We start from the raw sequence: 17,006 nt of genomic DNA, 5'->3' as shown, positions 1-17,006 counted from the left end.
CGCACACACACACACACATGGGGCCCTGCTCCGCGGGACCGGGTCCCACTTCAGCAGGTGGAGGACTGCGGCAGAGGCACGGGCCTCTCGTTCTTGCGCCCCCCATTCATGTGCGCGTACGCCTGCCTCTCGTCGAAGCTGGCCCGGTGGTAGACCAGCACGCGGTGGCCAATGCCGTTCTCGGGGCGGTGCGGGCAGGGGCGCTCGCGCTCGCGGCCGCTCTCGGGGCGGTGGTGCGGGCAGGGGCGCTCGCGGCCCTCGTGGTGGTGGCGGCAGTAACGCTCTCGGCCCTCGTGGTGGTGGCGGCAGTAGCGCTCGTGGCCCTCGTGGTGGTGGTGGTGGTGGTGCGGGCAGTGGCGCTCGGGCAGCGGCAGGGAGGAGCAGGAGGCCGAGGGGTCCAGGGGCACGCACTCCAGGTGTTCGGCGTCCAGGTCCAGCTCCTCGGTGTCGGGCGGCTTGTTCTCGTCGCTGTAGTAGAAGGACACCTCGATGAAGCCGGGCTCCAGCTCGTCCTTGATGCTGCCAATGATGTCCAGGAACGAAGGCCTCATCTTGGGGTTGAAGTGCCAGCACACCTGCATGAGCTCGAACCTGCAGGGTGGGGGAGACGGACGTCAGAGATGGGCCCCACCGGCCGGGCTGCACCCGGCCCAGCAGCTCCGGGGCCCACGCTCGCTCTGCCCACCTCCGCGGGCACAACCGGCATGCCGGTCCCGGTTCTGTGCCCTCTCCGAGTCTCTGGCTTTCCCTCTTTTCTTTTTTTAAAAAAATATATTTTATTAATTTCAAAGAGGAAGGGAGAGGGAGAGAGAAACATCCATGGTGAGAGAGAATCATGGACCGGCTGCCTCCTACACGCCCTCTACTGGGGATCGAGCCGGCAACCCGGGCATGTGCCACGACCGGGAATCGAACCGTGACCTCCTGGTTCACAGGTCAACTGTCACCCACTGAGCCACACCAGCCGGGCACGTGGTCCGCTGTTGATTCCTGTCTGCAAGGCTACACGTGCAGATGTTGAGAGGAAGATTTTAAAAATTCATGTTTAGGCCAGCTAGTGGGGCTCAATGGTTGAGCATCGACCTATGGACCAGGAGGTCACGGTTCCATTCCTGGTCAGGGCACATGTCTGGGTTGCAGGCTCCATCCCTAGTAGGGGGCGTGCAGGAGGCAGCCGATCCATGATTCTCTCTTATCACTGATGTTTCTCTCTCTCCCTCTCCCTTCCTTTCTGAAATCAGTAAAATATATTTTTTTAAAAAGGCCAACTGGAGCTCCTCACATCTAGGAAGATCAAAGCACCCCGAAATGGCTTCCCGCCATCTGCTGGGGTGACCACTTGACCAACAGACCACCCTGTGGCCCCAGGGAGAGAAGCGGTGGGGCACAGACCGCAGGCTGCAAAGAGACAGCTCCCAGGCCAGCCAGGCCGGCTGCCTTGAAAGGCGTGGGGAGAAAGGGGTCAGGGAGGTCAGACGGACGTGACCCCGAGGGAGGGGTGTGTGGGAGCCAGGCCTGCCGCCGGCTCTAATAAATCCAGTTTAGTGGCAACAGGAACAGGCTCGTTTGTTTAGTGTCTGCGGCTGCTCTCGAGCTCCTACGGGGAGCGGAGGCATCGGAACAGAGACCATCTGGCCTGTGGGCCCGAAACATGGGCCGTTGTGCCCAGCTGGTGAGCCCCGGGTGCCGCACTGACCAGGGCCCGTGATCGAGCCTGCAACCAAGGTCCGTGCCCTTGACCGGAATCGAACCTGGGACCCTTCCGTCCGCCGACCGACGCTCCATCCACTGAGCGACAGCGGCCAGGGCCTGATGCCTCCTTCAGACCATCCCAGCGTCCCAGCCCGCCCAGCACAGCGCTGTCCCTAAAAGGAAGTCTGTCGGACGCTGCGGGATTCCAGACCTGTTCACACCCTCTCCACAAGCTAAGTCTGCAGCAGATCCTAGGAGGATTTATGAGCTGATGGAACTCGTCTTTAGAAAAAGCACATTTTCTACAGCCGGTCAGCTCTGGTGCGTCGGAGCGTCCTTCACTGAACTCCCCGCTGGTGGGGGCGGGGGAGGGCGTACACAGCCCTGCACCCGAGTAGGGACGAGACTACATGGAACTGCTGCCCGGAGATAAGCTGCCTCGTTCAGACACGGGCCCAGGGGGCTGGGGGACCACAGCCCTGCCCGCTCCGGCCTGCACACCGCGTACCTACTGCGTGCGTGAGGTGGTGATCACAGCCACGGCACGCCGTGCAGCCCTGGCTGGTGTGGCTCAGTGGATAGAGTGTCGGCCTGCGGACCGAAGGGTCCCGGGTTCGATTCCCGGTCAGGGCACATGCCCAGGTTGTAGGCTCGATCCCCAGTAGGGGACGTGCAGGAAGCAGCCAATCCATGATTCTCTCTCATCATGGATGTTTCCATCTCTCTCTCCCTCTCCCTGCCTCTCTGAGATCAATAAAGATATATTTTTTAAAAAACACAGAAACCGATGTCGTGTGGCCTTATTAAAAAAAAAACCAACTCCGCGCGGAGAAGGTGAGCATGGGTGGCATCCGTGAAACATTTCACAGAGACGTCAGCCTGAGCAGCCGCAGTGCGCCCTGCCAAGGCGGGGCGGGAGGGAGGCGCCGCCGCCTAGGCGCAGGTCCTCGTGCAGGACGGGCCTCGTCCCCCCTGCACCCCCCGCCCCCCAGCGCCGAGGGGCCCGGGAACACGTACAGCATGTCGGGGCAGTTGTCGGGCTTGTCCAGAAGGCCGCCCTCCATGACGAAGCGCAGGACCTGCTCGTTGGACAGGCCTTGGTAGGGCTGCTCGGCCAGCGTGGCGATCTCCCAGAGCACGACGCCAAAGGACCTGCAGAGAGGAGGGGGCAGACGTGAGGCCTTGACGGGTGCACAGAACCACGTGCCCGCCGCTTCCCAACACTCTGTTCCACCCCCACCCCCACCCCCACGTCCCCCAGCCCCCCGCCAAGGGGACGGCCCGCTGGGCGGCCCAGCGAGCCAGGCTCCGCGCCACGCGTGCAACATCGGTCCTCGTTGGCTGCCGCCACGTCTCCTGCAGATCAGTGCGGCCCTGGTCACTGAGTCAGTGCAGAGCGCAGGACACTAAAGGGCAGGGAGGTTCAGGGGCCCTTGAACTTGGACCCCAGGCAAGTGCACTGGGGACAATCAAGCCGCTTGACAGCTCCCAGTTGGGGACCCTCCGCCCCTGGCTCTCTCTGCTGAGCCAAAGAGGGGGGGGTGTGGGTCAGTGGAGGCCAGTGGGGCGTGCATTCCGGGGACCGTCTCGCCTACCAGACATCAGAGTGGGTGGTGAACACGCCGTCCTTGAGGGACTCGGGGGACATCCAGCGCACAGGAAGCAGCCCCTTCCCGCCCTTCCGGTAATAGTCGGTCTCGTAGATGTCGCGAGTCATGCCGAAGTCTGCGGGGCGGGGAGGAGGCACGGACGGGACATCCCTGCTACAAGCACGGACGGGACATCCCTGGGGCCGAGTGGAGGGTCTGCAATCCCATCGGCAGAACCCACAAGGCACGAGCGATGAGCCACATGCCACGCAAACACCAGGAAAGCTCTGCTACATACACTTTCACTTTGATTCTTTAAAAAAAGTTAATCCCTTATTGCACTTCAATGAGAGGCAGCCCCCGGCCGGTGTGGCTCAGGGGTTGAGCATCAACCTATGAACCAGGAGGCCACAGGTTTGATTCCTGGTCAGGGCACATGCCTGGGTTGCAGGCTCGATCCCCATTAGGGGGCGTGCAGGAGGCAGCTGGTCCATGATTCTCTCTTATCATGAATGTTTCTCTCTCTCCCTCTGTATTCCTCCCTGAAATCAATAAAAATATATTTAAAAAAAAAGAAAAAATATATTCTGTAGACTGAAGGTCATTCTCACATGTTTTTTTTTTTTTTTTTGTGTGTGTGTGTTTAACATGTTTTTATTGATTTTTAGAGAGAGGAAGGAACAGAGAGAGAGAGATGGAAACATCGATGAGAGAGGAACATGACTGATCAGCTGCCTCCTGCACGCCCCCTACTGGGGATCGAGCTCGCAACCTCAGCAAATGCCCTGACTGGGAATGGAACCAACGACCTCTTGGTTCCTGGATCGATGCTCAACCACTGAGCCACACCAGCCGGGCTCAGGTGGTTTTGAACTTGATGGAAAGCAGGAGCACGGCGTTGCCCCACAGGAAGGAACTCGGTTTCAGAGTCTAATCGGGGGAATACTGAGCGCCGATTCACGATGAAAAAAAGCACCCAGCGAGAATCCCAAGAGATGCTACCGACCAGGCCCCTGACGCAATTACTCACTAATGTTTCTCAACAAGATACGCCCCCTCGTTTTCGAAAATTTCTCCCATCTCCCCTGCCTCTAGAAGATGTCACGTAATTACGTTTGATGGCAGGCTGGCTTTATAACCCTACGTGATTGCTTCTTTGTCAGACTGATTTCCCACTCGGTGATGTAGCCTTCCTGACAGTGACTCTTTCTCCCCGGCTCCTCCCAGGAGAAAGGGCCGATCTCGGCAAACGTTCGTTCGCCCCGGCCGGTGTGGCTCAGTGGTTGAGTGTCGACCTCTGAACCAGGAGGTCAGGGTTCGAGTCCCGGTCACGAGTTTCTGTAGCTCGTCTCTGTGCTTAATCTTTTGTTTTAAAAAAATAGTTTTTTTAAAAAAGGAAAACTGGAGGGAAATTATTGGTACTTTGTATATATTGATTGATTTCGGAGAGGAAGGGAGAGGGATTGAGCCCAAAACCCAGGCATGTGCCCTGGCCTGGGAATCGAACCGTGAGCTCGTGGTTCAGAGGTCAGTGCCCAACCACTGAGCCACACCGGCCGGGCAAAGTTGGCACTTTGGATGGCAACTATTATTCCCTAAGTCACCGTCGCCCGAGAACGCTGTCTCGATGATTTCCATAACCGATGCTTAGACCTGTCCTGCCAAGAAAGGCCCCAAATCCCAGGAGAGGCAACCTGAGGGGCCTTGGCCTCCGCCCAGCCCAGCCCATGACCTGGACTGCGTGCCCACTGCGCCGTCAGGATCAAAACCAGCCAGGCCGGGCCTGTGATTGGCTGTCACCTGGAGACGAAGACGTTACTCCCAAGAGCAAGCCTCTGCGCCCACGAGATACACGGGAAAACCTCCCCATGGGGGGGGGCCCACCCCGACGCGCCCCCTAAAACACGCGCGCGTCGAGGCCCTGCTCAGATCTTGGCAGCCAGGGACTCACCTCCGATCTTGACGGTCAAATCTTCAGCCACCATGCAGTTCCGGGCAGCAAGGTCTCTATGGACGAACTTGTTGGCGTTGAGGTACGCCATGCCGTCCGCGATCTCCCCGGCCATCTGGATCATCTTGCTGAGGGTTGGCGGTGAGAGGACGGGGTGATTCTGTCGGAGACGCAAAAAAACAGCAATTCACGTGAGAATCTAGGCGTTTTTCGAGGTTTGCAAACCCATCTTTGCTCAGTCTGAGCCGCACGGGGTATTCCGCTCAGGAATGGGGCCTTGTTCAGAAGGAACGTGTTCGCCCGGCCGGCGTGGCTCAGTGGTTGAGCATCGACCAATGAACCAGGAGGTCACGGTTCGATTCCCAGTCAGGGCACAGGCCCGGGTTTCGGGGCCCATCCCCAGTAGGGGATGCACAAGAGGCAGCCAATCCATGATTCTCCCTGATCATTGATGTTTCTATCTTTCCCTCTCCTTCCCCCTTCTTCTCTGAAATCAATAAAAATATATATTTTTTTAAAATAAAAAGGAGAAGAAGGACTGTGTTATTGCGGAGACCACAGCATCTGCTTCGAGATCAAGTCGCGCGCTGCCGGCCGGCTGACCACATCACACAGGGCTGCAGAGAGAAACACCCACAGGCGCAACTGGGGACCAGCCTTTGCTATTTCGAGTCGGACAGAACAGGGGCGCTGGGGCCCCTTGTTGGGTGGAGCAGGGGGTGGGCGTGGCCTCTGCCCACACTCGTGGCCCTCCCAGAACCACCAAGCGCATTGGGCCCAGCTGAAGGATGCGCAGAACTTCATTTCAGTTCTGAGCGTCTGTGCCCATGTGGCTTCCTCTATCTGCTGTGACTGAAGAAGCCACATGGGGACAGATACTCAGAACTGAAATGAAGGAACTGCTACCTGGAAGATGATTAAACTGCGCATTCAAAGAAAACAAAAGATTAAGCACCGAGAGAGACGGGGAGACAGAGACTCCGACAGGGAGGGGTGGGGGAAGGGGGGGTACGGGAGTGTTTTGGGAACACCAGCAGCCCCATCAGAGCTATTGGGCACGTAGCAAAGTCAGGGTCGCAGTGAGCACCCCGTCCCACCGAGGTCACCAAAGGACAGACAGATGTTCCAGCTGTTGCTTCTAAGTATTCATCTACCGGTCTGTTCTCAGAATCACTCACTTAAAAGTCACGCCTCGCCCTGACCGGTTTGGCTCAGTGGATAGAGCGTCGGCCTGCGGACTGAAGGGTCCCAGGTTCGATTCCGGTCAAGGGCATGTACCTTGGTTGCGGGCACATCCCCAGTAGATGTGCAGGAGGCAGCTGATCGATGTTTCTCTCTCATCGATGTTTCTAGCTCTCTATCCCTCTCCCTTCCTCTCTGTAAAAAAATCAATAAAATACATTTAAAAAAAGAAAAAAGTCACGCCTCCGTGTGTTAACAAGTGAGCTCGTGGGTTCGCACAACAGGAGGGGGGGTGCACCAGGGTGACTTATGATAATGGCACAGACTTCAGCCCATTTAGAATTTAAAGCTCACGCCTGGCTGGTGTGGCTCAGTGGTTGAGCATCGACCCAGGAACAATGAGGTCACCGGTTCGAGCCCCGATCAGGGCACATGCCCTGGTTGCGGGCTCTCCAGTAGGGGGCGTGCAGGAGGGCAGCCAATCAGGAGTCAGCCTGTCGTAAATGTTTCCCTCCACCTCCCACGCGGTTCAGGGTTTAGTATCTGCAAGAGGAGCTGCACACAAATGAAAGAGAAAAGACAAGAGAAAAGACTTCCTCCTGAGTTGGACTTACCTGCCGGTTCCCCAAATATTTCCAAATTATCTCGTGTCTTTTCTCTTTCATTTGTGTGCGGCTCCTCTTCCAGATCCTGAACCCTGAGCCACGCGGCACGTGGAGGGAAACATTTACGACTTCCGGCGACCGACGGGAACTCTGGAAGTGAAGGTTTCGCAAGAGCGAAAAAAAAACGAAGTTTCACCGGCAAAGTGAGGAACAAAGAATTCACCCGGACGGTAGGCACCATAAAGGTGGGGGGTTATCTCACCCCACACAAAAGCCCACAATCGGCTACAGAAGTCCGGATCTGTAGGCGGGGTGGGAACCTTTTCTTAACCAGGCTAAAGGGGTAGGATTCGGCTTTTAAAAAGTAAGGAACTTTATTACAGACTTTTGATTTGCATGCTTAAGGAGTTAAAATTTTAGAAGGTAATCTCTTTTTTTAAAAAAAAATATTTTTATTGATTTTCTTTTTTTACGGAGAGGAAGGGAGAGGGACAGAGAGTTAGAAACATCCATGAGAGAGGAACATCGACCAGCTGCCTCCTGCACACCTCCCACTGGGGATGTGCCCGAAACCAAGGCACATGCCCTTGACCGGAATCGAACCCGGGACCCTTCAGTCTGCAGGCCGACGCTCTATCCACCGAGCCAAACCAGTCCTGGCTAGAAGGTAATCTCTTATAGTCTTTGCATGTTATTATAGAACATAACCCTTGTTTTCTTGAAAAAGGTACATGAGATCTTGAATGTTTGCCAAAAAGTTAGTCAGAACTTGAAAAAAAAAAAAAAACAAGGCCAGCAGCAGGGAAAAAAATTGCCTCCAAATTGTTTCCCCTGTGGAACACAGTATTTTATTTGCTAGAGCCTTTAGGAGAGGCCAAGAAGGATAAATCTCCTCCCCTTGCACCCTCCGCTCCTAAAGAGGAGCAGAAAGAAAAAAAAATTGGAAGAAATGGCCTTCATGGCCCCCTCCATGTCCTAACCCTGAAATGTTTAGTTCTCCGTTAATAGAATCACCTGTGCAAAAAAGCCAAATTATAAAGAAATTGGAATATTAAAAGGTACCCTTTTAAATCAGGCTGAAAAAAAAAAGGTGCCATGGTCACCTCAATGTGGTTTCTTGTCCAAATTAAAATCTTAATTTGTATTTGGAATCTAAAATCTGTAATAAGAAATGAAACCCCGCTGCCGAATCCGCCTCTGGTGCGGAGAGATTCAAAGGTGGCAGGAGAGGGCAGAGCTGTAAGCTCTCCCGCAAGGAGATTACTTAATGTTTTATTTAAAAATTACCGGAGAACATCTTATGATAACCAAAGTTTGGCTAAGATAACCTTGGGTGCTAGCCATTGCTTCGGAAAGCGAAATAGGAAAAAAATTAAAATGTCTTTTTCTATTAAGCATGATTTTGGGAAACATTTACCAACAGCAGCCAATTGATGATGTTTCTCTCTCTCTCTCTCTCTCTAAAAAAATCAAAAAATGTATTTTTTTTATAAAAAGGATTTGAAGCTCAAAACAGAGATTGATGTTTTCATTTTTGGATGGCGCTAAAATCCTGCAAGGTCATCACCCCAAAGCATAGGATGGAGTCTGAACTTCAGGCAGAGTTTGACAAGTTCAGCTTCCTGGTCTCAAGGGCACAGACTGCTGTCAGGGCAGGGAGGGGGCCTGTGTGTGTGTGTGTGTGTGTGTGTGTGTGTGTGTAGGGGGGAGGCTGAGGCGGGGGGTTGGGGGGGGACGGGTGCACGAAGTTGGGACAGGCCAGGCTTCAGGGAGGGCTCAGTGCTGACGTGGGTGTCTGGGTGGAGTCAGGGGGAGGTGGCAGTGCGGGAGGGAACTGGCCCCAGAAAGGATCTACGACCAAGCGTTCAATGTAGACAGATTCAAAGACATGGAAAGGAGAACGTATCACATGTGACATCAATCAACACCCAAACCCCACCCCAGCCGGTTTGGCTCAGTGGATAGAGCGGCACACTGCAGACGAAAGGGTCCTGGGTTCGATTCCCGTCAAGGGCACATACCTAGGTTGCCGGCTCCCAGCCCTGGTTGGGGGCATGTGGGAGGCAACCAACCGGTGTTTCTCTCTGTCCCTCCCTCCCCCTTCACTCTCTCTAAAAGTCAATGGAATAAAATATGCATGGGTGAGGGTTAAACAACAACAAAAACCCATATATGTTAAAAACAAACAAACAAGCAAAACCAAAACCCACCTCGATTTCCGGTCTCAGAGACCTGAGGTAACTCTTGAGGTCTCCGCGGGGCATGAGCTCCATGATGACCAGGGTCGGCTGGCCCTGGGACACCACGCCCAGCAAACGCACCTGGGAGCGAGGGAGGGAGGGAGACAGAGAGGAGGACTCAGAGAAGCACCCATGTGGGGCGGGTGCGCCTCCACCGCCTGGGCCAACCCTCCACGTGTCAGGGGTGGGGAACCTTTTTCCTGCCAAGGGCCATCTGGGTATTTACATCATTCACGGCCACAGCCTGCCACACCCAGAGCGTAAGTGTGCACAGGTGTCTGGGGGCAGCAGTGAGGCGGTGACGGGGGGAGGGCTCTGGACACCGGAGGGGGGGCGAGTCGCCAAACCCACAGGCGTGGCCTCTCTCGCCGTGGTCCTCCCCGTGGTCCTCGCCGGCTCTTACCACGTGGTGACAGTTGAACTCCTTCATCACCGAAGCCTCGTTGAGGAACTCGATCCGCTCCCGCATGCTGGCCGACTCGTTGACGGTCTTGATGGCCACCCGGGTTTCCGGCTCGTCCTTGACCACGCCCTTGGCCACGCCCTCGTACACCATGCCGAAGGAGCCCTGGCCCAGCTCCCGGTTCATGGTGATCTTCTCCCGGGCCACCTCCCACTCGTCGGGCACGTACACTGCGGAGGGAGAAAAGGGAGCTGAAGGGGGGGTAGCCACGGGCGCCTGCCTGGGCAGCACGTGATTTGGGGGGGAACCTCTGGGGAGAAGAATGCTCCATGCCGCTTCCCGAAGCCAGCCTAGGAGGACATGGGGGGCAGCGACTGGGCTTGTCCCGTAATGTCCCACGTGCTGTGGATTCCAGGAGGCAACCGTGCCCTCAAATTCTGGCATTTCAAATCCTCAAGGAGCCCCAGAAAATTCAAGGATACTAACAGCACATAAGAAGAGCTCTGGGTGCGGAATGGAGGTGGTTGGGGGGTGTCAATGGGGAAAAAAAACACCCAAAAAACCAAAGGGGACATCGGTCATACCATGTACAATAAAGATACGTTTAAAAAAAATAATGAGAAATAAGACCCAGAAAGCAGTCCACCTGGAGACATGCTGTAAGTCTAAGATTCACCCTGGATTTCAAAGACAAAGGGCAAGAAAGAATGTGAAGGTTTCACGGGCTGACGTGCAACCACTGAGCCACACCGGCTGGGCAGTGAGGGATTTTTGAGATACTCAGCAAACTGCTAAGAACTTTGATTTTTTTTCATATAAAGAAGTGTTACCGAAGACGGAGTACCTCCAAATCATGCAGACCTCTCCCTCCCCTAGGTGAGCCACCCTCCCGCAAACGGCCGGACCGGCGCCCCCACGCAGGGAGCTGAGCTTACCGTCGGCCGCGCTGAAATACTCCGGGTTCACAGAGGCGTACAGCACTCCATTGCCCATCCGATTACTGCGCCAGCCAAAAGGGGGACACGTTAGGCAAAGAAAAAACCCCATCCATCCCCACGCATTTCTGTAGAGGCTCGCATCTCTGTTGTCGCCATTTTATTCATTCTGTTTCATTCGGCTCCCGGAGAAAGAGTGAGCGGAGCATGGAGCCCTCAGATGAGAGCCTTATTTGTTTATTTATTTATTTTGTTAATCCTCACTCGAGGATATTTTTCCTTGAGGGAGCGGAAGGGAGGGGGAGAGACTGAGAGAGAGAAACATCAATGTGAGAGAGACACATGGATTGGTTGCCTCCTGGGGTGGGGATCGAGCCTGCAACTCAGGTACGTGCCCTTGACAGGAATCGAACCCGGGATCCTTCAGTCCCTGAGCTATGCTTTATCCACTGAGCCAAACCGGCTAGGGCAGATTAGAGCCTTTATTGATTAATTTTTAAGATATATTTTTATTAATTTCAAAGAGGAAGGGAGAGGGAGAGAGAGATAGAAACATCAATGATGAAAGAGAATCATGGATCGGCTGCCTCCTGCACGCCCCACACTGGGGATCGAGCCCACAATGCGGGCATGTGCCCTGACCCGGACTCAAACCGTGACCTCCTGGTTCATAGGTCGATGCTCAAACTCTGAGCCATGCCAGCCAGGCCAGACTAGAGTCTTAAAAGAAACATTCATCTCTGAACTTCACTGGAAATGAACAGAAAGGGTTACTGGATCGACAGGGCTAACAGATCAGGCTTGGGGAAGCTTAGCAGGGCAGCAGTGTCTGTGTGATTGAGTGGCCAGTGAGGGGACGACGTCACCATCAGAAAAATGGTGTCGTTGTTGAATCATAAGAAAACATTCTCACCCTGGCCGGTCTGGCTCAGTGGACAGAGCGTCGGCCCCCCAACCGAGGGGTCTGAGTTCAATTCCCGGTTGAAGGCACGTACCTGGGTTGCAAACCTGATCCTGGCCTGGGTCGGGGCATGTGCAGGAGGCAACCCATTAATGTGTCTCTCTCACATCAGTGTTCCTCTCTCCCCACCGCCCCCATCCACTGTCCCTAAGAATCAATGGAAAAATATCCTCGAGTGAAGATTCACCAAAAATAAACAAACAAACAAACAAAACATTCTCTGTTCCCAGGAAGCACATCGGATTGGAAAACCAGCTTTTCCGAGCCCCAAACTGTTCCCTCAAAAAGTTGACCTGAACTCACACCCCGTCGCCCCCGAGCACCGGACACCCACCTGGGCGTCTCCTCCCCGCGCCACTCACCGCTTCCGGTGGATGATGTACAGCGTGAGGGCCAGCCCCAAGACGGTCAGCACGATGGCGATGGGCAGCGCGATGACCAGGTGGGCGTGGCTGTCAAACGCTGCTGCAAGGGGCAAGGGTCAAAGGTCACGAGGTGAACAGGCTACTCGCTTCATTTCTTTCATTCATTCATTCATTCATTCACTCATTCATTTTTTTTGTTCATCCTCATCCGAGGATATTTTTCCATTGATTTTTAGAGAGAGAGAGGGAAAGGCAGAGAGAAACATCAATGATGAGAGAGAGTCGAGGCTCGGCTGCCTCCCGCACGCCCCCTACTGGGGATGGAGCCCACAGCCTGGGCATGTGCCCTGACCAGGAATGGAACCGTGACCTCCTGGGTCAAAGGTCAACGCTCAACCACTGAGCCACGCCCGCCGGGGCCCGTTTTTCTTTTTAAAGTACAGGGTACTCTGCAATCACAGTTCACATGATGGGCTCCAGCAAAACAGCCTTTGTCTGCAGCTTAACGACTGTAAAGGGAAATGCATGCATTTGCTGAAATAAAATGCAGAGCGATTCTTACTTATCCAGTGCTCGAGCCGTACTGGCCTTCTTATCTGTCTTAAGACAGTGCCACAGACAATTAAAACACACGCACACACATAGCCCGGCTGGTGTGGCTCAGTGGTTGAGTGTCGACTTATGAACCAGGAGGTCCCGGTTCGATTCCCGGTCAGGGCACGTGCCTGGGTTGCAGGCTCCATCCCCAGTAGGGGGCGTGCAGGAGGCAGCCGAGCCATGATTCTCTCTCATCACTGATGCTTCTCTCTCTCTTTCCCTCTCTGAAATCAGTAAAAATATAAAACACACACACCCACACACACAGAATAGCAGCATGGCACCCCTGGCCCAAGTAGCTCTGAATTCTCCCCGGACATCACAGTCCAGTTAGGAGTCCGAGAGCCCTGAGCTCCCTGCAGCCCCGGCTCGGCCCTGTCACCGGCACTCCCAGGACAGAGACGCGAACGGCCAGGACGACCCAGGCCTCCCCAGTCCCTGCCTGCGTTTCTCCCGCCTCCCAGCGGCTCCTCCCCCGGCCTCACCTTTGTCCTGGACGTAGAAGAACACGGGCTCCGTCCAGGACCCGTTCCCCGACAGAGAGGTGGCCTGGATGCGGGCCGTGTAGTTGCCCGGGCTGAGCTTCTGCAGCTTGGCCCCGCCGTGCTTCCGGTAGTCCTGCCGCGACACGCACTCCCGCTGGTCCTGGGGGGAGGGGGACAGATCCGTGGCGACCTCCCACAGACACGCGAGAAACAACGGGCGGCTCTCTCAGCCCAGCCTCTCCCTCCCACCTGCCCGCGATCCTGATTCACAATAGAAGGGAAGAAAGCAAGCCTTCAAAGAAGCGGTTCTCAACCTGTGGGTCTCGACCCCTTTGGCGGTCGAACGACCCTTTCACAGGGGTCGCCTAAGACCATCCTGCATATCAGATATTTACATGATTCATCACAGTAGCAACATGACAGTTATGAAGTAGCAACGAAAATAATTTTATGGTTGGGTCACAACATGGGGAACTGTATTTAAAGGGCCAGAAGGTTGAGAATCACTGCTTAAAAGGCACCCAAGTTTTTTGTTTTTTTAAAAAAAAATATATTTCTATTGATTTCAGAGAAAAAGGGAGAGGGGAAGAGAGAGAGAAACATTAATGATGAGAGAGAATCATGGCTCGGCTGCCTCCTGCACGTCCCCTACTGGGGATGGAGCCCACACCCCAGGCGTGTGCCCTGACTGGGAATCGAACCGGGACCTCCTGGTTCACAGGTCGACGCTCAACCGCTGAGCCACGCCGGCCAGGCTCAGCCTTTATTTTATTATTTAAAGTCAAGCTAAGCGGGAAGGGCCTGTGCCGTACTGGAACCCCTGGTCTCCTGGGAAGGAGACACACGCGGACACGGTCCCCGGCCCCGTCTTACCTCGACTGCGATCCGTACTTTATCTCGTACATGAGAATCAGTCCATTGGGATTCTCCGGTTCGGGCCACTTTAAGAAGATGGTGTTGTCAGGCTTCACCTCCCAGGTTATCGGCCCGGGAATGTCATCCGCTCCGTCTGTGTAACCATTAGACACAAGCAACGAAGTCGGATTCGGTCCCCCGGGAGGGATGCCAATGCTGGGCTCACCCACGCGCGCCCTCCTCCAACCCAGGACTGAGGGCGGCGACCACACAGTCCCCGTGAGCTGGACGCCCGCACACAGCACCGGTCTGGGAGGCGGAGGCACCTGATGGCCTGTGAGTCATGTGATGGCCTGTGAGTCACGTGATGCCAGCCTCGGCCACCCCCTGCCACCTCCGAGACCGGGAACTGGGCACCGCACCCATCCTTTTAATTTTTTTTAAATTTTTTTATTTCTATTGATTTCAGAGAGGAAGAGAGAGAGAGAGAAACATCCATGAGAGAAAGACTCATGGATCGGCTGCCTCCTGCACGCCCCCTACTGTGGCTCGAACCCGGGACCCTTCAGTCTGCAGGCTGACACTCTGTCCACTGAGCCAAACCAGCTAGGGCTGCATCCATCCTTACAGATGGTTGGGCGCCTGTCTGAGCGACAGGCAGCTTCTGACCTACAAGGGGATGGAGAAGACCCAACAAGGAGGACCAAGGGCGGCTCCAGGGATGACCTTGGGGAGTGAAGGTCACTCGCAGCCAAGGCAGCGACCTGGCACTTCGCTGAAGCTGTGAGGACTCAGGAGGGACCTGGCACAGATGGGGAAAGGCCATGGAAATGCGCGCCCTGAACCCAGCCGGGGGAGCAGCGGTGACCTTGAAGTGACCTCCATGCTCTTTTGTACTTTGTGCGTAGATTCTGGGGATGGGAGTGATGTCACCAGGAGGGGTCTACCAGGCCGCCCCCAGATGAGCACTCACTCTTTTTTATTTATTTTTTATTTTTATAAATATATTTTTATTTATTTTAGAAAGGAAGGTAGAGAGAAACGGAAACCTCAGTGACGAGAATCACTGATCGGCTGCCTCCTGCTCGCCCCCTACTGGGGATCAAGCCCGCAACCCGGGCATGTGCCCTGACCGGGAATCGAACCCTGACCTTCTGGTTCCTAGGTCGACGCTCAACCACGGAGCCACGCCGGCCCGGCAGCCCCCATTCTGTAACAAGCAGGGAGTCTCGGGGAGGGTGCAGCTGGATCGCGCCGTACCTGCAGGCATGGTTCTCGCAAAGACGAAGTTGGAGGCGCTGCAGCCCAGCTTCTCGGCCTCGTGGTTGCAGCTGTGGATGTCGATGCGGTAGAGGGTGAAGGGCTTCAGGTTGGAGATGACGGTCCTCTCCTTCTTGTCCACCCTGCTCTCGAAGAAAGGGTAGTCCGTCTCCCTGTCGTCCGAGTCCGTGCTGTTGAAGGGGTCCGTCACCGTGCTGTTCCTGCTCCGGCCGGAAAGGGTGGTGTTGGAGATCTGCCCCACGTCCCTGCGCTTCCTGTCGGGCCTGCAAAGGAGAGACACACACACACACCCAGCTCGCTGGGGCCTCACCCGGCTCGCAGGGGCCTCCTTAGGCTCGCAGGGGCCTCCACTGCTTTTGTCTCGTCTCCGCCTCGGGTTGGAGTCACGGAGAGAAAAGCAAACTCGTCACCCGGGAATGAAAGGAGCGATGCAGCCCCCCTGGCTAAGAGCCAACCAATAGTACAGGGATTTCCTTCCTATTTTTTCATTTTTATTTTTTAAAATATATATTTGTATTGATCTCAGAGAGGAAGGGAGAGGGGGAGAGAGAGAGAGAGAGAGAGGAACATCCATGATGAGAGAGAATCATGGATCGGCTGCCTCCTGCACGCCCCCCTGCTGGGGATCGAGCCTGTGACCCGGGCACGTGCCCTTGACCGGGAATGGAACCGTGACCTCCTGGTTCAGAGGTCAACGCACAACCACTGAGCCACGCCGGCCGCTGGGCGTTTGTCTCTCCTTGATGGAGACTTGGTGTCGCCCCGAGGTCACGGATCCACCCACTACCAGCGGGGAGGGGAGGCGACAGGCCCGCCCGGGGAGCCCCGCCCGGCGGCCGGGACGGACTCTGCTCGGACGGCACCTGGGCACGAAGATGGAGTTGTGCAGGAAGTTCTCGAAGACTTTGCGGTACTCGGCCTCCTCCTTCTCCGCCTGCTTCTCGGCCTCGGTTTTGGGACACGCGCAGCAGGGCCCCTTGGGCGTGTTGCACGACTCGGCCTTGGGGTTCTCCGTCACCTCCTCGATGTCGAAGGTGCCGTCCGTGTACTTGCGGACGGGGAGCTTGTCTGCTCGGGGGAGAGGGGCGCCGGAGGGCCAGGTCACCCCGCTGGGTGGTCACGGCCCCCCGACCTGACCCGCGTCCCCTGGGGGCTGGGACACAGGCTCCTGGGGCACCCCCCCCCCAGCCTCCCACCGCAGCCGCGTGCCTTTGGAGCAGTAGTTGTGCTGGTACAGGTAGGCGTCCTGCGGCTGCTGCTGCCAGCGCACGATGTAGTAGCTCAGGTTGCCGTTGGGCAGGGAGGGCGGGTTCCACTTGACGATCAGCTGGGAGGACGAGTTGGAGGCGGAGATGACGTCCAGGGGGATGGAAGGCACTGGAGGGAGAACGGGGGCGTTTCGGGAGCCGGAGGGGACCCGAGATCCAGGCCCTCAGACTCCGTGCAAACCATGTCCGGCCGTGAGAGGGCCGCTCGGACAGGCACAGCGAGGGCCGAGAACGCAGGCCAGTGCCGGCATCTCCCTCTGGGCATCCATGACCGGTCACCTCGGGGAGACCATGCGTGGCTGAGTGGCGGCCGGACAAGGTGCTGGGGGACCCGGGGCGGGAGGATGCCCGGGAGCCCCCAGCGGGTCCACACGTGGAGTCTGCACACGTGTTGCAGGCGGCGACACGGGCAGCGTGTGTTTGTTTCATCTGAGATTTGGGAATCACTGGTTCAAACGGCAAGAACCCAGATGAAAAGGAGAGAGGGAGGGGAGAGAGAGAGAGGAAGAGAGGGAGGGAGGAAGGGAGGGAGGAAGGGAGGGAGAGGGAGTGAAGAAGACAGGGAGAGAGAGAGGGAGAGGGAGAGAGAAGGAGAGA

The 17,006-nt window shown here is 56.0% G+C and overlaps 1 protein-coding gene across 1 annotated transcript in view; it reads right to left on the bottom strand.

The window, feature by feature from the left end:
- IGF1R (insulin like growth factor 1 receptor) overlaps positions 1-17,006 on the bottom strand; it is a 22,550-nt gene continuing 5,544 nt past the window's right edge. Inside the window, 13 exon segments of the mRNA XM_014448666.2 lie at positions 1-591; positions 2,710-2,844; positions 3,288-3,417; positions 5,233-5,392; positions 9,230-9,340; positions 9,663-9,892; positions 10,598-10,662; positions 11,921-12,023; positions 13,006-13,165; positions 13,851-14,014; positions 15,121-15,404; positions 16,005-16,209; positions 16,351-16,518. Of these exon segments, the coding sequence (XP_014304152.1) occupies positions 51-591; positions 2,710-2,844; positions 3,288-3,417; positions 5,233-5,392; positions 9,230-9,340; positions 9,663-9,892; positions 10,598-10,662; positions 11,921-12,023; positions 13,006-13,165; positions 13,851-14,014; positions 15,121-15,404; positions 16,005-16,209; positions 16,351-16,518 (2,456 nt within the window). The 3' untranslated portion in view covers positions 1-50.

This window comes from Myotis lucifugus, unplaced genomic scaffold (genome assembly GCF_000147115.1).
Source record: "Myotis lucifugus unplaced genomic scaffold, Myoluc2.0 scaffold_891, whole genome shotgun sequence".
Classification (NCBI taxonomy): domain Eukaryota; kingdom Metazoa; phylum Chordata; class Mammalia; order Chiroptera; family Vespertilionidae; genus Myotis; species Myotis lucifugus.
The sequence above is the reverse complement of the archived record's forward strand: the minus strand, read 5'-3'. Positions and strand labels throughout refer to the sequence as shown.